The following is a 23,072-nucleotide window of genomic DNA, read 5'->3' as shown; positions in this document are numbered from 1 at the left end:
GCATGTCAAAAAAATCTAAAATAAAGAAAAATATATTTTTTCCATTTGAAAAAAAAAACAAAACAAACTATTGCTAATTTTTATATTTAAATCAACAGCAACAGCTTTAATACTGGCAATATAGTTAAGCCCCTGTGACTCCATCCTGTCAAAGGGAAGCATTAGCTTTCAAAAAATTATGTCTACTGATCCCCAAATGCATTTTTTATTACATAGGTGGATGCCTAGTCAATAGCAAGTGGATGCCTCCAGTTTTGTGCTGTGCAATGAGAATAAATAATTTCACAGCCTTCTTCCAACCATTTAATTAGCTCTCTTCAAAAAGTTCTCAAACTGGCAAAACCCGGACCGGGTATTTCATCGATGACTGTAGCAAAAAGCATTTAAGTCTCAAGACGAATGTCTAGTAATAGCTTGGGAAAAGCTAAAAAATATATATTTTTTTTATGGAGAAAATGTTTTTTCTAATCAAAAACTAGAACTATTTACTATAGAAGTTCTGGTTTGAACAATCTTTATTCAATATACAATGCATAATATATAATATGCACCAAAATATGCTTGTCCCAATCTAAGGAGATACCGTTATCTCCTTAGAAAAAACAATTAAAAACAATTTTTTTTCCCAGCCTGAAAAATTATGTTGTATATTCAAAATTGTGTTTTGTTTGAGGAGTAACCCAGTTGGTGTTTATGAATTGCATCTTAGTCAAAGTAAAGCTAAGCAATTCCCAATAGTTATCATCATGCAAATATCAACCCCTCACTAATAAGATGCTTTGTTCTCTTCATTTGTCAATATGAGCAAGTGAATATGTGCAAGCCTGCCACAACAAGAGCATCTTCTCATCATTATGTTGTAATATTTCAGCAAGAAGAGATCGTCTCAACCTGTAGAATAATTACAAGCTTATGTAAACCACAAACATGTCTTGACATCTAATGTTTAGTTAGACCATTGTAAACATCGCTTGAAAAGTTGTACCATCTGCACAATTCGTCTCTAGCTCCTACTCCTGCCAACACTAATGAGCACCAGGTTTGATATACTTGTATCTCTTGCTGTATTGTCATGTCAGTTCCTGTTGGCTGCAGTTTCGAAACAAGAGCTATGTATTGGCAGACTTCAACAAATCACAGATTTTATAGTCTAGATTCAAATCAAGCTCAGTGAAATGTAAGCAATCGACTGTCAGAGTTCGTGTCTCGGTGACAAACGTATCGTCGGTCTCTTTGGTGGAGCCCAGTTATGCATCCATTTTCATCACCGCAAAAAAAGCAATTTCTGGTTAGATTTCCAACCAGCTAGCTGCAAGCTAGTTTGTCATTAAGAAGCCAAACACGTCAGTTTTAATCTAATTACCTGTATGATAACCAATAGAAATAGTCAGCAGCATCGGTGAAAAAGCGGGGCAGAGCTAAAATGCAGCTTGGATGCATTGTAGAAACAGATGACAACAGTAATGAACATGGACACCTTGAGAATTACTGCTACAACCGTGCAGTAAATAAATCCTAAAATGAAATGTCAGCTGAAACAGTTAGCGTCATTTGTCACTCATGTAATTTAATCCTAAAGGAGTACATCAGGTTTTCCTCATGAAGTTTTACCATCAAGGCTTCTAACCAGACAAACTATGAAGATGACAAACCTTGGAATAATTTATAATGAATATATAATATTCAATTTGGTCTGATAAATTGATTTTTTTGCACCATGGAAAAAGCTACACCACTTTAAGGGAGTTTATGTGTAGATCCAGAAATTATTTGCTTGTAGATTCTGCTAAACCTGTCAAGACCGTGCCAGTCATTGCATATATTGCAATTTCTCATTCATACCAACTCTGCAGACCTAAAGAGGATTTTAATGGAAAAGTCAGACATGTCTGGCTGATGAACATCTCTCAGCTGCCGCCATTACTCCAAAGGACTTGTCTCATGTGGCCTGAAGATAATTTTCTTGTTGAGTGAGCCTGGGTGCTCAGGCATTTCTATTCTCTGCTGATATCCTTGAGTTCTTAAGGATTTTCAAATTAATTGATTTTGACTCTTTAGGGACACATAAGTGCAAACATGCAACAGGAAATAGCCAAGAGTGCAGTGGAACTGTAGAGCACAAGGGTTTGTTCTGTCCTTGTGTTTGTATGCCACCTAATTTTCTCTCAAAGACCTATTCAAATTAACATGTGCATAAAGTCATCAGTCTGCATCTCCATATTTATGTAATCATACACGTGGGAGCTTCTGCCAGACTTCTAGCATGAGCGTAGTTGCTTTGATATTTATCTTTTTATTGAATAAAATCTAAAATGGTAATAATGCTGTTTTGTTCTCTTTTTGTCTTGCCTTATTCTCATTGGTGTAAGCAACAGGGAATATGAACAAATGAGTGGTTAAAATTCAGTGTAATGAGGTGTAAGCTCTAGCAATGACCTTGTGGCATTTTTTTATTTTTTTTTATTTTGTGTATTTGTGTAATGGTGTCATTTATGCAACAGTTTAAAATAAATATGGTGTCTTTATGCTATTATTGCAAGCAGTTCAAATCGAAAATGCATGTGCAGCCATGCTGGTATGAGATTAAAAACTCGATTCTTATCCTTGTGACACAGTTGAGTGTTTGCTTTGTGTCTCCTTGGTGTATGCAAATACATTTAAGTATTGCCTTTCTCATTCAACCGTTTTATGAATTTTACAACATAGTGCACATAATTTGATCTCAAGGTAAACCAGATGGGAATAGATCGTTTTGGAAATTTTGTCTAAAAATTCAACACTAGGAGTTTCACAGTTCAGAGAGACTCCACGTGTGCTGCGCATAAAGCCATGGCCAAAATTAGTCATACCTTTGGCAGGTTTAGGATTTCATAGATTCTCATAGGAAGTGAAGAAGGCATCAGTCAAAAGATAACAATCTAAAACAAAAATAAATGTTTAAGGTCTCATATACATATCTAAATAATTAATAGAAAATCATTTATAGGCATGTCAGCAGTCAAAACCTTCTGATATTTGCTGGTCATCTTTTGCATGTTTCCACTGCTATAGTGATCTTTGGTGACATGCTCCAAGTCTTTTAGGTCAGAAGGCCCCCTTGCCATTATCCGAATCCTTCGCTTACTCCACAGATTAACTATCAGATTAGAGTCAGGAGTCCGACTGGGCCACTCCAGTCACAAGGGCAATTTAGGTAAAATAAAAGTTTACTTGAAACATATATCTTCCAGGTATATGAATAAAGTTGATCTTAAATGTAGCCTCCACCATAACAGAATAATATGATTTTTTTTCCCTATATATGTATTTTTTTTAATAATTTGTTTTCGCATAATAACTTGTCAACAGACAATGATTTATCTTGGATTTGCAAAAAATGTTAAAACATATACTTAGGTATGATAGCAAACGTGAAAAGATCTGAGTAAGTGTGAAAACAGCTTTAGAGAGCAGAACAAAGGCTTAAATTGCACACCACATACAAGCTTGACTCTTCAATTTGACTGGCAGTTTGTTTCCTGTGAACATCTGGGGTCCTTGCAAAAAGTCGAGAAGCTTGGTAGCTAAGCGCAGCAGTGTGAAGGGGCGAGCCTGCCATCTGCCAGACACCATTATCTCTCCCTGCACACACTCATGAGCTGCATCAGACTTAAGGTTTCTGCAGAGCAAGACTCCCATAAAACAGCAGCCAAAATAATAACAGTGCCAGTGTTTTCAAATTAAGTGCTGCTCTCATCTCAGGAAGCCATATGTGGCATGCAGACATATAGTGCAGGCTTCAATCCTGCCTGTGCATTGACCGTTTCTTTTTGTTGTGTGTTTTTTTTTTTTTGTTTCACTCTCCCTTCTTGTTTAAAATATGTGTTTCTCAATAACACACAGGCAAAGCAAATAAAAAATATAAAACAAAGCAACGTTATGAAAACAGAATTTGAAATGGCAAATAAAAGCAGACTGTTGTAGCTCAGATATTAGCTTTTCTGTACCTCAATAGATACTTTCATCTATTCGTCCAAACAAAATACCATCAATGTATACAAAGGTATTTCAACACTTTTATTAGAAATCTGAACTACCCTCTGTTTTGACTTTATAGGCAATAATAATAATAAAAAAGTTTTCCACTTCCACTGCACTTCAGAGAAGCTTGCAGACTGTCTGATCCACAAGGCATGTAAAATTAGGGAGAACAAATTGGCCTTCTTTAATGCCTTTATGGAAAAGAGGCCAATAGACCTCTCCAATTTATTCAGGCTGCAGGTGCAGGAAACAGATGTGGTCAGTGAAACATGTCTGGAGTACTGACAAGATGACGAGGCAAATCATAAAGAGAGATGAGCATAGAATGGCTTTCCATCAGCACAAATCTCTCATCAAATCTGGGATTTCATCAACTCCACAATCTTCATCCATCACTCTACGAGCTTATCGGGGACCTGAGACATGCATTGTTTCTCTGAAAAAGCGCTACATCCCGAAAGCAAATTGCTGCCAACATCTGAGGAAACTAAAAAGCCTGTAAAAGCTTCAGGTTGTAATTGCTGTCATAAATAATGCCAAGGTCATTACGATTTGGCAAGGATTTGGAGAAAGGAAAGCAATTATTTTAATTTCAAAGTGAAAACAAAACATGTCACTTCATTAATATCAAAAAAGATAACATGAATGACTGCATAAATATGTACCGCATTTGACATCAGATGCATCACTGGCTGCCCTGAGTCGGACTGGATACGGCACATCTGGTCAATCAACTCTTCCTAACAAGCTTGAGCTTTGTCAGATGGCTTCGGGATCAATCTTTTTTTTTTTTTTTAATGTCCACCATAAGATTGTAATATGAATCAGATCTGGTCTTTGAACTGAGAGCGCCTCGGTGTCCTACTTTTTCTCTTTGAGCCATTTCTGAATAGCTTTGCTGTTTATTTGGGGCCATTGTCTTGTTGAAAATCATATATCCTGCAGTATATTTCACTGACAGTCAAATCAGATCATCCTCTTGGATTTGGCAATATTTTCTGTTTTCCCAGTGCCTGCTGCATAGAAGTACAACCAGAGCATGATGCTGCCACTGCCATGCTTCATGGTGGGTAGAGTTTTTGTTGATGTCTGCTTGTTGGTATTTGCTGTGCGGTTGAACTGCACAGCTTAAGGAAAAAACAAAAAAACAAAAAAACAACTGTGACAATGTTGCTGAAAGAAAACATTGTCCAACATGATTGTATTCATTATTATTTTCTGCTTATCCAGAGTCAGATGGGGAGGCAGCAGCCTAAGCAAAGAAGCCCAGACTTCCCAGCCACTTGGACCAGCTCCTTTGGAGGAATCCCCAGGCGTTCCCCAGGCAGCCAAGAAATGTAGTTCCTTCAGTGTGTATTTAGGCATGGTTTAATTCCACCACAGTTCATGGTTCATAGATGACTCCATGACTTCCAGCAGCGTTTTTCACAGCAGCCTTGTTGGAAAAACGGACAGACCTCTAAACATTTCTAACCAGACAAACGTGAAGACTGTACACCTTCCCAGTTATACCAGTTGCCAGTGAACAAGGGAGTGTTGGGTTTTTTGCAAAGTAATGTAAATTTTTGTTAATCCCCCACTGGTAGCTGATCAGGTTTGGGGTCAATTCTTTTGAAACGTTGAGGACAATTTGCTCACATTCCAATGACCATAGCTGCTTCTTTTATTTCTATGTTTGACATTATTAGAAAGCTTAGAATCCACACTTTCAAAATCTGTAAATAATTCAAAACGCCCCTGGGGAGACTTGCTCTCGATTTTGTTGCGGCTAGTCACAAATTAACCTGATGTTTTGGAAAGATGAGCTTTGGCAGTTTTATTTGCTACAGTCAGGCCTGTTGAACCAATGAATGAATGAATGAATGAATAAATAAATAAATAAATAAATAAATAAATAAAATTAAAAAGAAGCTGTACGACAACATGAAGTAGACTAAAGGATCTCAAGAAGACGCATTTAATGCCCAATTTATTTTTTATTTTTTTTACAATTATAGATCGCAAACAATTAAAAACATTAAAACATGGAGCAATGGTGAACCTTGCCCATCCTACTAGAATTACTTTATGAATGTACTGATTACACATTCATGGGGACACAAAACACGGCAAGCCTTTCTTTCCTTACTGAAGGTATGTTTAAGTTCATCCATGATTAAATTAACTATTTATTTAAAAATAAAATCTGTCATATTTACTCAGGTTTTCCTTGTCTATTAATCTGAAACATTTCATTGTGAGGGGATAAAATAGAAAAGTCTGTAGGATACCAAATATATTTCTTACAGCAACTTCACATGGTGAAATATGTATTTCTAGATTTAGATGCAGTATTTCAAACTGTGTTTGCGTATCGGGGGTGTGGTAAGAAACTGAACATTAACGGTATATAATGACAAAACCTGTCTCACAGTCTGTGAGACACCTGGACAAAATAACCAAAATAATGAGCAATGTTTGCATGTTTCTTACCTGAGGGGTTGAGCAGCCGCCAGGTGATTAGAGGGTCCGGCCTGCCACTTGCCAAACAGCTGAGTGTCACGTTGCTGCCCTCATTTACAATGATGTCTTCTGACACCTTGTAGATTGTAGCTGGAACTGTGGACACAGGAGATTTGATGTGTGATTGCACTGAAGCCAGAGTATAAATAATCTCATGAATGTTTCACATAACTCTCAGAATACGTTTTCACATAAGGCAAGTGGTGATATAAAACAGGGATGACAATGGAAAAAAAAAAAAAAATGCATTGCTCTTGAGAGCATAGGTGGGTTTTTTTAGAAAACTTTTTTCTGTTAAATTTTGCCTATAGAGGCAGATCCAAATAATGTGTTGAAAACAAAGATCTCAATAAGCAATTTAATCTTCTGCCCTGGAGCCCAAGCTCAAATAGACAGATTGGTTCTTTTGTCCTGTGGGAGATCCGACAGTTGTTTCGTGCTGATTTTGAGTCAAACACACCTTGAGAAGGCGGGCTTTAATGCATGATTCATAATGTATAGGTTAAAGGTTGAGTTTACCTTCCTTTTTTGTATTCAGCCGTGTCTGATTATTATTCTCCTTTGCAATCTCTGTTTACTCTGGTCTCCCAGTCCTGTCACTTTTAATGAAATAATGCATAAATAAGTAAAAAAATAAAGCCTCAAAATGAGAGATTTGGGAGGAGAAACGAGCTCTGACATATTCTGAGGGTAAAAGTGATAAAGCAAGTCATCAGCTAGCATGTAATCAATCATGACTGATGCAAAGGGCATTCATCAAGAGTTTCACAACTCTAAAGTGGCATAGATGAATAATGGTAAAGCAGAAATGCAGCCAGAAATGATGATGAACAATGGTGAATATAATGAAGTTCATTCATGTTTAATTTAAATCAAATAAAATATATATTTTTTCCACGTCTAAAACATTGATTATGGAACTACTTGAGGTTTTACTTTGCAACATTGAATGAGTTTGAAAATCTAAACCATTTCTTTTTCCCTGATCTGAGTCCATCTTTACAAGCTAAAACTTTCCTTTCCTTCAGTGTAACCTTATAATATCAGTAAACAAAGCAATAACCATGTGCAGTCTGGTCTGAATGCAGGTTTGCCTTTCATATTAATATTGACAGTGAAACTATATTTCCCTGCAGTGGTCATGGAAGCCCATTTTGTCCAAGATTAAAATAGTATTTGCTTTATGGATTGTGGAAATTGCAGAAAAAATCACCGAAGTTATGTCATAAACTCCAATCCTGCGTGCATGCTGTTAGGTGGCATGGAAACAATAACAACAACAACAAAACAAACAGCAACTTGTTTTATGCTTTGTTTTGTACAGAGAACTGAAGCAGGACCTTTTCATTCTGTCATTTTGACAGATGCGGTCAAAAGCATTCAATCATAATCTATTTTTACGTGTCATTTTTAAGAATAATTACAATGACATTTAACTGCATATGCTTTTCACTCGGTTTAATCAATGCTCAACAAGCTGAACAGAGAATTCACATCTTTCAAATTGACAATCAGAAGTCAGCAAGACTCTCTGGACGAGGCGCACCAGACCCGTCCAGACAGATACACCGAGTTCATTGTCCAGATGGGATTTCTTTTTCATTGATTGTTTTTATTAGTGTTAGAAAAGAGACTTCAGTTCATACTCAAACTTAACTATTCTGCTGAATACAATGTGATAGGAGTCATCATTCAAGTGTCCTTGTTTGCAATCTGTTTTACAAAATACTTTTAAAGTCACTGAGGATGGTCTCTGATCATTATTTGCAGACATTTATGCAAATAAATGTCTGCATAAATGTCAGACATTTCTCAACCTGCAACAGACTCTACATATAGTAAAGGTAATGTTGGGTCATTATGCTTTATAGTATCGCAAATACATGTGGTTGCTATGTGAAATCGGTTTCACCCATTTAATATTTACAGAATGTGTGGCCATGGATAGATGGAACTCCAGTCCTTGTTTGATCAAGCAAATGAATCACAGGACTAATTTCATAGTTGATCCCCAAAATTTCTTCCATTACGGAAATAAAATCCTAGAGTGCGTATTAAGGTTTTGAGGGTTCTAAATTGGATTTTAAGCCACTTTGATTAGCGCTGAAGGCGACCATTCTACCATTGTTCTTTTTTTGCTTAGCAAAATTGCAGGAAAAACCTTTGTAAGAAATAGATCTCCTATATTTCACTGCATGAACCACTAAACGGCGTAAAGGAAGTACTTTGCAGGACGGGCTTTGGAGACTTGCCAGCGTAGCAGTTTTTTGAGGCTTCAATATCCCCATTTATCACCATCTGCCAATGCCAAGGACAGTGCTGCTTTTGACACATTCTGCAGATAAGACGCACGCTGCCACTTCTGACGTACATCATCAGGACCCTGAAGTATACAGGAAAAGAATAATGTTGACCCTTTCCCTCTTTGACACCAGGTGTTTGAAGTTCATCCTTTAGTTCATCAGGGCCAGAGCCTCTCTCCGCAAGGAGATTAGTCCCTTTTCTTGCTCAACAAATAGACAACATGCAGGTTTCAAGGTGCCACATTAAGTTAGTTAAATCAACAATAGGCCACACTTTAAGCTGGAAAGATTTTTCGTCAAGATACAAATTTTTTAAGGCAGGGCTTTCAGGTTTCTTTTTAACTCTTTGGAGATGTCTCAAAAAATTTCCTTTGTCAAAAAGTATGTGCTGGTGTGTATATCTTTCTGACACTTGTGACAAACAAAATATTTTGTTAGAACATAGAGAATAATTAGAGTAAAAATATTTTTAAAGTAATTTATTCTGCCTCTCCAAGCAGCGATAGAAATGTTTTAACTTAACTTAAAATCCAAGTTGTTTCAACTAGGCTCTTAACAACAAAAAATGTTGCATGTCATTGCTGATTGGTGTTAGTTTTGCTGTAAATCTGAGGATGCTAAAAGCCCTGCTTCTAGTGGGTCACCTAATTGTGAAGGGTTATCCTTTGCCAATTCCTTTTTCCGGATGTACCTCTTGTCATTAGTAAAACTTTCTCTCTCCTCCCTTCCTGAGGGAATACTTTCAAATAAAGGCCATCAATGCCAAAAGATGGATGACGATAAATGCATGTCAACCGTAGAATAAAACCTTTAGCGCTGCAAAAACACTTGAGACTAAGCCATAAAATCATCTTACAGCTCGACAACAACACTGAACATACAGCCAGAGCTAACTGACTGAAAATTAATGAAAAAAACTGTATCGCAAGAATTGAAGATTGCTGTTCAAAGTTGTTCTAAACACCCAAATAAGCTTATGTTTTGCAGCTCTTTTGCAGAAATGAACCAAAGGAAAGTTCAGACTATAGATATATTTGATAGATGTCTCTATGAACTATTGACACCAAGGGGTTGGGAGCTGAATTCAAATGCATTCCGATTTTTTTATATGCAAAATATCTTGAAAGCACTTTAATCCTTTCCCTCTACAATTATACGCTGTTTTCTAAGACAGGAAATCCTAATTTAGTATTCAGAAGTGAATGGTTGTAGTCTGATGTAAGACTTGTTAATTGGTCCAAAACAGGACTTTATGATTTTTGTGCCTAAGACACTTTTGCCCCATTTCTCCAACTCAACATCAACAGCACTCCGCGAACGGCACACGTTTAGAATCTATACTGAAAGCTTTCAATGATATGGAGCAAAACAGTCGTTTGTGAGCAATGTATCGTGTGGGAATTGTTGTTTTCTAAATCTGATAGTGTTGAACTCATTGCTCATTCCTTCACATCGACCGCATTTTCAAAGAAACGGTATTTCAATCTCTGATTCCCCAGCAAGGGTATTATTGGAGCTTTATCTCTGCACAACAACACTAACAGCTTTCTCCCATCCAACGTCCCTCCATCTCTCTGTCTCTCTCACTCACACACATAACGCCCCGCTGGAAACCATCTGCCTAATACCAACTGACAGGGCAGTCACAATCATGCCACGCAGCATCTTCACCGAAGTCATACAGAGTTATTGCTGTAGTCAAATGACCTAGCAGAAATGAAGAGGTTCTTTCCAGATGTGGCAAAATGAAACAAGGGTTGCTGAGGCGAGGGGGGGCTCTCCACAGAAGTGACAAAGGACCAAATTGTCAATTGTTTTTTCTTTTTTTTTTCTTTTATTTATTGATTTTCATCTACAAATCGGCTGTTGGGGTCTTGGTGGGGGGAAAACTGATGAGTGGGAGGTGTGACTGGCAAATAAATCTTCAGAAGCTGATAAAATAAATGGATCGGGAGGGGACACGACAGCTCATGCTGCGATAATCCTGTCGCATATAAAAACGGGGAAGGAGGGACAGAAGTGTGGGCGAGAAACGAAGACGGAGAAGACATGAGAAAAGCATAACAATGGGGCAGAAAAGCAGGGTGAATGACATTTCAACTCGTGCGGCCGTAGAGCGCCTGGTGTTCAGCTGTCAGCGGTGACAGGGGGCGGGTGAGGGCGTGATCATAGGTCAGCCTTCAAGGAATATTTGTGGAAAGGGCAGCTAGCTGAAAAGCACTTCCCCTCCAAAGCTGCAGGAAAGGTGGCATGCACAGTTTGCAAAAGTTTTACCAATTAAATGAGTTATACAAGATATTTAATATTCCAATAACTGTTTGTACTTTTCAGACCTTGCTTTAGAGAATTAATGTTCGTGTTTATCATAACGCAACCCATCCACCACGCCCAACATCATCCAAATACAACAGCTCATATTCCGCGGTGGGAGATTTCCCGTCTTCATGGCAGGTTTCCCAAAAATAACAACAACCAAAAAATACCAAATGAAAAAGCAAGGAAACCACCACCAACAACAACAACAAAAAAAAAAAAAACAAAAAAAAAAATTTTGGCTAAAAAAGACAAGGTCCTCAGACAGAAACAGAAAATTAATTAATCTCAGATGAAAACATTTTAAAAAAATATACAGTGACCTTCATTTCAACTGCTATTTCAAACTTCAAAGACAGTGATATGGTGCGCACACATAGAAAGAAAGAGTAATTAGAGAAAAACGTGTTCATGTCTGCAGGTTTATGTCCTTATCACAGTATATTGAGCAGACAGGAAGAGGAAAAATGAAAGAAAAAGAACCTCAGGCAATTCCTGACTCCAAGTGACAAGCTTTTCCCAAAGAGAAGAAATGTCTGGCAGGGAATTCAGGGGAAAAAAAGACACTTTCTTTACTGACTGGATAATTAGAGAATGGACAACTGCAGAAAAAAAGGTCAAAACAGTCACTATGTAAACAATAGTTAAATAGAAATGTGCTAATTATGTTTTATTCAGCATCAGTGTGTAATTCTGTTCATGCGCAGTAGCATTTAATTGTTTAAAAAGGAGCAGAAAAATATTTCACATCCGTGTTATTTCAGTATTCTGTTGAAGACAAATATGACTAGAGTTGGAAAATTTAAAAAAAGATGGGGACAAGGCTACTGACATCGTTAAAAAAAAAAACAACTCTATCGAGCATTTACCAAGAATTCATGAGCATCGCTTCAAGGTCAAATAAAGTAAATCATTTCCAAACTGATCAAGCTCTTTATTAACATTTGATGTGAACAAAAACAAATTTAACCAAAGTGCTATACAGGCACAAAACATTAGAAGATATAGAACAGACATAAAGAAAAACAAAAAGAGTAAGAAATTGGAAAGAGGTTTCATGTTTTCTCACAACAGACACCAAGACACAGGAAGAGAGAGGAAAAAAAAGAGGTCTGAGTATGAAACCATGACAAACCCCAAAGGAAAGTCTTCAATATTCCCACTAAAAACTTGTCATAAGATCAATACAACATTCATATCAAAAGAGACAGGAAGTAAGTTTGCCTGTATTTAAAAAAAACCACAAAAAAAAACCACTTACAATACAAAGATCCTCAGTAGATGTGAGATGCAGGTTTACAACCACAGTAACCACATGTGTCTAGATTTTCCCTGAGATAAAACTCTTCTGCCACTCATATTTCAGGTGTTGCTGGAATAACTTAGAAGCTATTTGAAAGGATCTTCACCCTGTGCTGAAGCAGGGGAGGCTGTCCTGCTGAAACCCCAATGGGGGAAATCGCAGTCATGAAGACAGACAAGAGCAAACACCTCAGTGACATCTGAACCTCATTGGGGAGTAGCTATAGCATTCTGTCAGAGGATTCAAACGTGGCCATATGGGATATTTTGCTTTTGAATTGTTGAAATCAAACAAACATTTGTGATTTTATACTCCTAGGAATATTCAAATTGAAGGGTGAGAATCCATTTGGCAAAATAGTGTATGTAGACCTAAGGGAAACTGTATAATAACAGACCATCACAGCTATGACAGGCAGCAGGTCTGTTTGAGAGAAAATCCAGGGTTTCTATTCCCGGTTCATCCCTGTCTGGGACTAAAGATGAGAAGCAAAGGTGGTCTGACTTCTACTCCCCTTAAGTTCAGATGAATAGAAATCACACAAAAAAGTGACTTTGGCTCGCAGACGTTATGCAAAAGAGACTTCCCTGCTGAGTTTGAATAAACCACAAGAAGTGATCTTTGGCAGATCTTTTGGCCTTACCTACTTGGGGGAATTGTCAGCAGCTGACGAAACCCGTTTGAAAATCAGAGCACTCAGGCATAATTCAAAATAAGGTTTGTCAAGTCAGTAGTTTGACCAAACAGGCAATATTTTTTTTCTTGACTGTGGTCCATAGGGTGTTTATCAATAAAATTATAAAATAAAGCTAAACCATCGTTTAGAGCTTTGGTTTGTAGAGGAATAAAACAGCATATATGCTAAAGAAATGCTCTTCTGGACCATAAAACATTTAACTGGTTGTTACACTGCTTATGCCCTGCATCTAAATTTAGACTTCCAAGTTCTCCTGTGATGTTTTTCTCCTTTTCTGAACTCATTTTCTATGCAATAACAACTTATATTTTCTAATGTAGCAACAACAAAAAAAAAAAGTACCGATATTCTCGTTCGGTTAATCTCAAATAAAACGATGTATAAATTAGGTTCTGAACAGAAGCAGGGAAGACGCAGAGAAAAACAAAATGAGCCTTCGCCCACCTGTACTCTGTCACATTGCTTTATGTTCAAGCTAAACTGTTCATTACAATGCGCAGATTACGATGCCAAACTCTACTCTCTTGTTTAGCAGACATACAAGACAGAGGGAAACAACAAGACAGCCTTAGTCTTTGTAAAGATTCATCCCCACACTCACCGGCTTTATGGACATAAAATAGGAGGCAGAATCCAAAATGGAAGACTTTTTCATGTTGCTTTGATACTGCCACAGTTCAGTTTGTTTTTTTGTTTTTTTTCTTAACATCAAAGATGTTATCGTACTGTACAACAATAGCACATTTATAAAGACTGAGGTGTGTGTATATCATTTTGAATGTTTTGTATTTTTCCCCCTATATGAGCTTATTATGTTTTTTTTTTTGCCTTGCCTAACATTTACCCCCCACCGGCTCTCTGTGTGACATTCGGAGGAGGGATATGGAAGCCAGTGCATAAGAGGCATATGATTATGCTCAGCTAATTTGAGACCATTAGAGGATAATCAGGAGAAAGCACTTGCAGCTTTTTTTTTTTTTTTTTTTGCTTTTGGCTTTTAGTGCTTGGAAGCATTAGCACCAATTACCTCCTTTCTATAAAGAAAGTCAGCTCAACCAGGCCAGCCGCTGTCAAAACTAAGAGACGGAATCACGTCGTTTTAAATAAGCACCTGCTGTGATCTACTTCCTCGGCGAGCTTGTTTTTAGCCCTTTTGTGTGTTTATAATATGGCACCTTAAACCCACAAGGTAATATGTTATTGTAAAAGGTGAAAAAAACAACAATTAAGTGGCTTAAACCATTCAAGCTGATTAAAGTAAAAAAAAACAAAGCAAGTAGGGGAAGCACAAAGAATTCATGCATATGAAGACTTCAGTGAAATGGTTGGAAAAGAAATTGAAACCCTGAGCTAAAAAAATGCTTATAGAACATAGTAATAACCCATTCCATCAGTGCATATTTAACTTGCGTTTCAATGGTATAGAACATTTGCAGGTTGAGCTTACATTCCTCCAGCACTGCCTTTTCACTCCACTGATACAAAACTTCAACACAGATATCAAACTTTATTCAAGGAAACGTTTACAAAACAGTCGAGTAATGTAGCGATTTAGAATTTATCCAGGAAAAACAAAATCATTTATGTTGACGCCAAGAGCGACATGAAAAATTGGTTCCACTATTAGCACATAGAAAATAAAACGCTGAATTAACTCCGACTCGTGACTGCTGAAAAAAAAAAAGCATGATGCTGCCACCACCATGTTTTACATGGTGAGTCCAGGGTAAAATCTAATTTTGGACACATCTGACCTACATGTTGCCTTTCTCAGGACTGACGTTTTGCAGTTGCAACAAGATTAGCGCACCATTTGTGACAAGACAGGAAGCAGTCTGACAGGAGCACGAGCTTGATGCTTATGTTGCTATTTTTAGTCAGTTGAATCACACACAAACAGACATTTTGTCCAACCAAATCTTACTCAATGATCAAATATGTGGTTTATCACTTTATTTACTCATCTTTAAACCAACGTTCGATCTCATGAAAAGCGACCTTGGCATAACATGGGCGGCACACACATTAGTCTAAATACACAATTCAGCTGACTATTCCATCTCCCTATGCAAACTGTAGAAGCGTGGACTGTTTGCGTTAAAACCTGAGGTGTCTTGTCCGCAGTCACCCGGACAGATTCTTGCCAAGTGACCAGGAAATGCAAACGGGACTTCTCACTAACTACATTTCCACTGCACACGTGCCTTTCACCATAAATTGAAGAAAGGAAGAGAGGGAAGATAAAAAAAAAACACCAAAGGGAAAAAGAACGTTTTCTCTCCTCATTTCTTATGTAGCCGTTAGCACCTGCGGTTCTTTAAAAGCCCAAGACGAATGAGAAACTTTCAAAGGAAACACAGAGTGTAACACAGATGCCATGGCCTACTGGCGGTTCCTGACTCAAGGAGGTGAAGAAGAGCTTTCCATTTCAGCTGATTTTTAACAGTGTGCTAGAGCTATCAGATTTCCATCCACCCTGTTATAAACCTCGAGTGATTTGGGGACCCCCAAGGTGATTAATTAAGTGGGTAGTTCATTTTTTTTATTTTTTTTTATTCTTCTTCCAATTGATGGTTGGGCTCAGGGCAGCAGCTTGTAAATCGCTTGAACATTTAATTGGTCTCTGCACTAAAACGTGGAGAACAGCAGATGCAAGGCAGAAAGGTCCAAGAGCAGTTTCTCTCTAAGTGATGGAAAAGAAGGGATCAAAGAGGAGAAAAAAAAGAATGTTAAACAGTTTTTCCTCATTGTTTTCAGTTAAATATTTAAACACCTTGAACAAATTTACCATACTGCAACAATAAATATATATGGTATTGCATTATAGAGAAGAGCAAAAATTCAAAATGTCTTTTCCCCATTTTCTTTTTCTTTCTTACAAAATAAAAATCTAAAATGTTTGGTCACCATTTATTTTAAGCCGACAAATATTCATATAGCTATTAATAAAATGTGCTACCAAGAAGTCACCTAATTAGTACATAGAATGATTAAACCTCAGGATAAATCCAACTATTTTACAGACATTTGGTCCAGAACAAAACATAAAACAAGGGGACATAATGTCAGGGATAACCCTGTAAACTCAGGGTTACGTCATAAAATTATACCTCTGAGCACATCGAGTACTGTTCGTTTTAAAATGGAAAGATCGTATCACATCTGCAAACCTACCCATCTACATGGACGGCCACTTAAAACCGTAGCCCATGAAAGGAGATCATTAAAAAGAGAAACAGTGGGAAGCAAGTCAACTTTGCTTTGTCATTTCAAAAGTTTCCTCAACGAAGACTCCAAGGTTGTTGGACTGAACTTTCTTACACTGTTATTCCACTGTAGTCATCAAGTATCTTTTTTATTTGTTTACTTTATCTTTGAATTTGAGAACTGGCAGAACTTGAACAAAGTACATTAATTCTTTGACTATTTATAAATCTCAAAAGTCTTTACAGAATGACATTTTGCCTCCATCTTCTTCTCAGAAACGGGTGTTTTAGTAAACATTTTTCATTAACGGTCAATTCTTATGCATTCGGAAATAAGGTCAAGTTTAAATGTTTGCAGTCCACTAACTGTGTCTTATTGACGCCCCCTAATTCATGAGAACGCCTGAGGTTCAAAACATTAACATACAGAACTACTTCTTTGATCACCCGGGCAATAAAATGTAGCTTAGATTACAGTGTGGCTTACTGTGGCATTCAGATGGCCTTTCAGCGTAATTCCCCCGATTCCCAGAGACCCTTAAGGATGTTCCAAGGAAGTGAAACTAATAGTCAGCACTAACCAATCGATACTACCTGATTTATTCCCATTTGACACAATCTGCTAAAGGTGACAGCATAACGTGGACTATTAGAGTTTGCATTTCTGTGTTCATGAGTCAGTGAGGGAGTAACAAGAGTCCTACATGCTTAGTTTATAAAGCATTTTAATCTAATCTGAGAGGCAGCCAGGAGGCATTCTCATCAGGCTCCCAAACCATCTCATCTGACTTCTTTTGGATTCACTTCGAGCTCCCCTCAGACGACACGGCTCTTCGCCTCATTCGTAAGGCTGAGCCCAGTCATCCAAGCCAATTTCAGGTGCTTCTATTCTGAGACATTATTGTTTTGGTCATGATCCAAATTTCATGTCCATGGGTAAAGGTCAGAAAATAGATGTGTCAGTTACTCCTCAGAAATAAGACACAATAGCACATGAAGTCCTCCTCAGTGAGAGCCTCAACCTGGCAGAACGAGTTCATCCTGCTCTTGTTGCACTAGTTCTCAACCAGAGCTCAGATTATCCTTAGATAGGATTAGGAAAATATTCATACTAGGATGAAGATTTTACAAAAAGTGCAAGTAAATAATAATAATAATAAAAAAACATGTTTTGGCTGCTTCTATATACAAAGGACCCTTAAATGACTGAAAACATTCAAGTTACTTCAAAATCAAATAAGAATACTGTATTCTTTATAAGAATACTATGCAAGACCTGACAGTATACACAAAGGGGTTCAAAGTGTAAAAAAAAAAGTGCCCTTTAAGGAGCTCCAGGGGTTATTTACAGGAACAATGGCAAAAGCAAAGGTCATGATTGTGATGATTGTGGTGTGTGTGCGCGTGCATTTTCTGTGAGAGTGTGAGTCTTACTTTTTCAGAGGATCTCTGCAGGTAGGCTTTTCTATCTGTGCACAGCTGCACACCAGGCTCTTTATCAGACTCTGAGGACTTTAGTACCTGCTTGAAAACCTCTTTCCACCAGGTGTCCTTTGTTGGGTAGTATCTATTCTCATTGTTCTCTAAGGTAAAGTTCTCCTGTGTTTTAGAATTCCATGTTTATTTATCTTGGCTTAAGATTACATTCATTCTCTTGTGCTCCCAGGTTGCTACTAGGTCCCTCGTCTTGAGATTTCTTCAACAAAAACCATCTCATTATCAGCCTTTCCACAATTGTCCTCCGCACCTCCGGCGTACTCAAATTTCCACCAGACCGTCTGCTCCACAAGACCTTTTCTAAGCTCCGCTCTTCTACAGATTCATGTCTCATCAACTGCACAACAGGAACAGACTTGCCTTCTTTCATACTGAAACGCCACCACACAGCCGTTAGCCCACGGCCAAGCTACAACTCGGATTCAACCAAATCGCTGTTCAAGACTCACATTTAACAATACCGTCTTTGCCCAGATGCCACTTTAACCACATTGAGAAAGGAGAACTTCTTCAGTCACACTTTTAACACGTTGTACATTTTGCAAATAAAACTGCGTATGTTTTACTACTGATATTCTGTTATTTGATTCTGCATGTGGGTCAGAAAATTTCCAACTAACATGGCAGGAATTTGTTAAATCAAAATTCTTCAGATGTTTCTTTAAAAAATTTTTTTTCTTATTGATTTGTTTTAGTAAACTTAACACAAGACAAATGGCACTAAATAATTATCATCAAGTGAAAGGTTCAAATCCCTATTATGATTGAACATCTCCATCCAGCCAGCACTTAAGCTAGGAGATAATTTCAAGGATCTTGTCATAGCTGGCATTTATTATGTTTACATCTATTCATCCATGTTTGTTCTTGTATCAGAAAATAACTTTGTGAAAGTATTGCGATGTAATAAAGTGGATCTCACCTACATAACTATTTTCATCTGTTTGTGGAGTAAAGTGTCACGAGCTGTTTGCAATAACTTGGCACTGTAAAGAAAACAAAACTGAAACGTGTTATCCAGATGAAGCTGATAGGTAGCAAGAGTTTACAGTTTGAAAAGTGCATTTTTAGTGTAAAGTCGAAAAAAAAAAAAAAAAGCACATCCCGGTGAATAATTTGCATTTTATTTCTGTTTTGAGAATCACAAAGACTGAGCAGCCTTGGTTAAGTGTTACAAACTATTTTAATAAACTGAACTTGGACATGGCTTTAAGATTCAAAACGATAAAATGAGTTACAACAACTTCAAATTTAATCCGTTTTAACATCAGGTGATAAAATACCGGGTGAAGTGGTTTGCACAGATAAATATAGTATCAAATTCTCAATAGTAATTTGAAACATGGAGCCATGAAAAAAAAAAAAAAGAGCTAAAGGGGGGAATGACAGAAAACAGGTATTATTTAGCTGAGAACCCAAATGTGCATGGTAATGAAACATCTGCGCTCTCTAAAGTGCCACAGCAATTAACCATCTTGCATAATTTCATACTGATCCTGATCTATCCAACACAGTAAGCAGTTTAAAAGTATACAGCCTCTGTGAGTGCTACAATACAAACAACACAAAACCAGGAACAGCTCTAGCTGTCTGAGAAAATCTCGTGAGTGGTAAAGGATGAACCAGCTCATGTGGGCAAACTTCTTGTTGCTAAATAACAAGAAGCAAGTGGATGTTGTAATAATATGAATGTCTGTAGATGCTTTAGCACCTACGATTCTTTAAATTGGGCTTGCAGTTCAAACACAGATGAAACGTTTGGCAAATTATGAATACCGTTTTGAAATGGTTTGTCTAGATAAAAGTCAAACCTGCGGAGTTCTCTTCTTCCATCCATTAGAAGTTTATTAATCCGTCTTTGACAAAGCAGTGCACTGAGGTCACACTTTGGTGTTTTGTGATTCTTTTCAAGCACCTGATCAAAATGATGCTAATGGATTGAATGATGAAAATCAAAGGACAAATTAGCATAACTAAAACAATGGAAAATACAAAAATAGGTTGCAAAAATTGACTGAGAAAATCTTTCCCAAAAAAGTTCCTCACATCTTGCGAGATTTATCTTTGGCTCCAGAATGTAAAAATAAAGTGATGGCATTGATTGAGTTGACTGAGTTACAAGTTTGCGCCCTCTCTTCCAGTGTGTTGGTTCTTGCTGTGTGAAGAACTGTGAACAGCTTCTGGAGTGGAAAACACCTGATACACTTAGCTGGAGACTGCCACACACTGCTCTCCACTCACACACGCACAGTCTTTGACTGGGCTCACAGCTGCTCTTTCTTCTGCGGGGACACGCTCATCGTTTCCATCTTTCTTTCTCTCTTTAGTCTCTGTGGATGTCACCGATGCTGCTTTTCAATTTCCTTTTACATTTGTTGCTTTCTATATAATCCAAAACATTCTCATAAGGATGCAGATGAGCTTTTTACACCAATATCTTACATGTGCATCTATCATTCTGTTCTTCAGTTTATCGGCTGCAGTCAATCGCTCAACTCTTACATCATCACTGTCACTTTTTCTCCGGTATGTCTTTCATTTCCTTCTGCATTTTCCCTTGAGCTCCAGGGAAAATGGAGCCACATTGAGTAGGCTGCAGGAGTTGAGTATTCCCTAGCTCTGACAAGAGATAACAACCCCATGTGTTTATTTGCTGCAGTGGCTAGTGCAGCATCTAACCTCTGCCAACTCTTGCGTGTCTTCACAGGAAGAAGATATTGCCCATCTATAATCTGTAATTTCACCATCAAAGTGTAAAAAGCAGGAAGATCTTTGACTATGTTCTGTGACTGCACTGTTACTTTGGGACACTTAATCATTGGAAATAAATATACTATATCAAAATAGTTGATTTTTTAATTTTTTTTTTTACTAAAATAATGAGACTTTTGCAAGAAGAAGTAAAATAAATGAATAATTTTATTACAGTATCATAGTCTAAAAGTTTAATACCTGGAATATTAAAGCCATTGAGTGAAAAACAAAAATCTGACTATGAATGCACCATTTTGAAAATTTTGGTCAGTATCAATATCTGATATTATTCCATTTTGCTCGATGACCAATATTTACTTATATTAAGTGTATCAATACATATGTCTATGCATATAATATGTCCCTACCTTTCTGACATTTGTGAAAAAAACGACCATACCACAGAGATGGATTCTCTGCTTTAACTTTCCCCCCAATCTCTGCTTCACTTACCCAAATGAATACTCCAATATGAATCCCTCTCCCTTCTGCAACCACATACACAACTGGCAACAAAATGGAAATGAAAACTGATTGTTAATGTCGGTGCAGTTTTATTAATGGGTCTGATACCGATATGTTCAAGCACACTGGCCAATACTGATATTAATGCTGATATATTGTGCATCTCTCATATAAACTTTGAATTCTGAAGTAGATTGCAGTTCCTAGGATTGCCTAATTTGTAAGAAGTAACTTTCTGTTATATGTAGGAAGATGTCACGGTCAGACAATGGGGATAGTTCATCAGCCTGTCAGTTCCCAAAACCACACACTCAAAAAAAAAACAAAAAAAAAACACTTGTAAAAGCGCACGCAGGGTCCTCCTGACCCCCTCCTAGGACTGCGGGAGGGTAAAGACATTTTAGACAGCTATTGTGAAATATAAGATAAATTCAATTCAACATTAGCCTATTCAATACATTGCAAATAACTTATCCAATAAAGCTCAACCAGGCTGTGTTGTTGTTCCCACAACAGCTCAAGCGGTACAAAACGGAATGCACTCCACCAGTAAGGGGGAAAAAAAAGGTTTAAAACTGGTTTTAGAGATTGTTAGAACTGTTCACAGTGCATGCATAATGACACACATTTACATACCAGATACACTGCACACAAAAACAATTTGCCCGTCACAAATATCACTGACAGCCATTTTTTTGTTTTGTCAGATCCCACTATCACATTGAATTTGCTCAAAACAAAACCTATTAAACACTAAGATAACTCAGCTGCAGTCAAATTTATATTTCCTCAGCTAAAATATGGCTTTCACCAACTCTAAATATTTGTACTTTACTAAAAAACTGCACACATATTTTTATTCGTTTTATTACTTTATGCGATGTTAATATGTATTTAAAAGAAACGATCAACTAGCAAAAACAAAAATTAGCACTACTTACTGCAAACTAGTTACCTTTTTTGCACTTATTGCAATTGTAGCATTTTAATAATAAAGCAACTGTAAATCAAAAAGTGATGCTTCTTCGCGAGTGTTTAGTACTCTGTTGCCACTCTCATGAATTGGTATGTAAAGCACTGCATCAGCGCCGGCCAGCATATGGTCCAACAAAATAGCATGCCAGACATCTGGTGGGGCAGCAGGGAATGTAGCAGCCAAGTACACTCACTGGAAAATGCTGAGGATGTGCATGAGTATGTAATCCATGCAAAGCACATGATGGATGTCAGGGAACAAATTTCAAACATCTTTAAAAGACTCCTGGCAAAAACATTAGTTTTGCTTTTTTTTTTTTTTCTTGACTTTGATTCAAATAAAAAAAATTAGATGAACAAAAAAAGCACAAAAATAAGAAGTTTGTGAAAATGGAGGAGTACTTTAGGAAAATATATCATATGCTCAGTACAGACTTGGTGGCATTGTGCAAAATATCAATTCATAAAATAATGAAAATGTAAATATTTTTGCTATTACATGAATAGCTGCTAGAGCATGGACAAAATAGTGGCAAACATGCCTTCATCAAGATTCACTAGGTCCTTTCGGAACTGCGCACGGAGAAGTATTTGAGAGCAACACTGCAAAAAGCCGTGCTGTAAAGTTCCCAGAAAAAGAAGCATGTTTGAATAAGCTGGAAGGCCAATCAGGACTAAGCCTGATTAGTCCTGTGCAAAGTCCTTTTTAGCTTTGTAGGCTGGAATTAGCTGTATGAGAGTCAGGTTTAAAAAATCCCATAACATATAGTTGAAGACGATGACATTAAAGATTAAATTGAAGCCAGTTTTCCCACAATGATGGAAACTAAAAGCATCACCACACAATGAACCTGTTCATGTCAGCAAAACACATTTTCTCTCACTCTACAAATTCAGGGGAAAAAAATCATTTACTGTCGTAAACTGGAAGACTGAGATAGACTATGAACGGAAACTAGTTCTTGGCAAGAAAATCCATTCATGTTGACAATAATGCCCTTGATACACCGTTATCCTTTCTACAGTGGAGTGACCTT

General features: G+C 37.3%; 1 protein-coding gene across 3 annotated transcripts in view; it reads right to left on the bottom strand.

Annotated features, from left to right (window-relative positions):
• Positions 1–23,072, bottom strand: part of lsamp (limbic system associated membrane protein) — a 723,288-nt gene that overhangs the window by 43,082 nt on the left and 657,134 nt on the right. For all 3 annotated transcript variants that reach the window (XM_016678993.1, XM_007566764.2, XM_007566763.2), the window contains one exon: positions 6,493–6,618. In XM_016678993.1, coding sequence (XP_016534479.1) covers positions 6,493–6,618 — 126 coding nt within the window. The remainder of the gene's footprint in view (positions 1–6,492; positions 6,619–23,072) is intronic.

Source organism: Poecilia formosa, unplaced genomic scaffold (assembly GCF_000485575.1).
Source record: "Poecilia formosa unplaced genomic scaffold, Poecilia_formosa-5.1.2 Scaffold198, whole genome shotgun sequence".
NCBI lineage: Eukaryota > Metazoa > Chordata > Actinopteri > Cyprinodontiformes > Poeciliidae > Poecilia > Poecilia formosa.
Note: the sequence above shows the minus strand (reverse complement) of the source record. Positions and strands in the feature narration are given on the sequence as shown.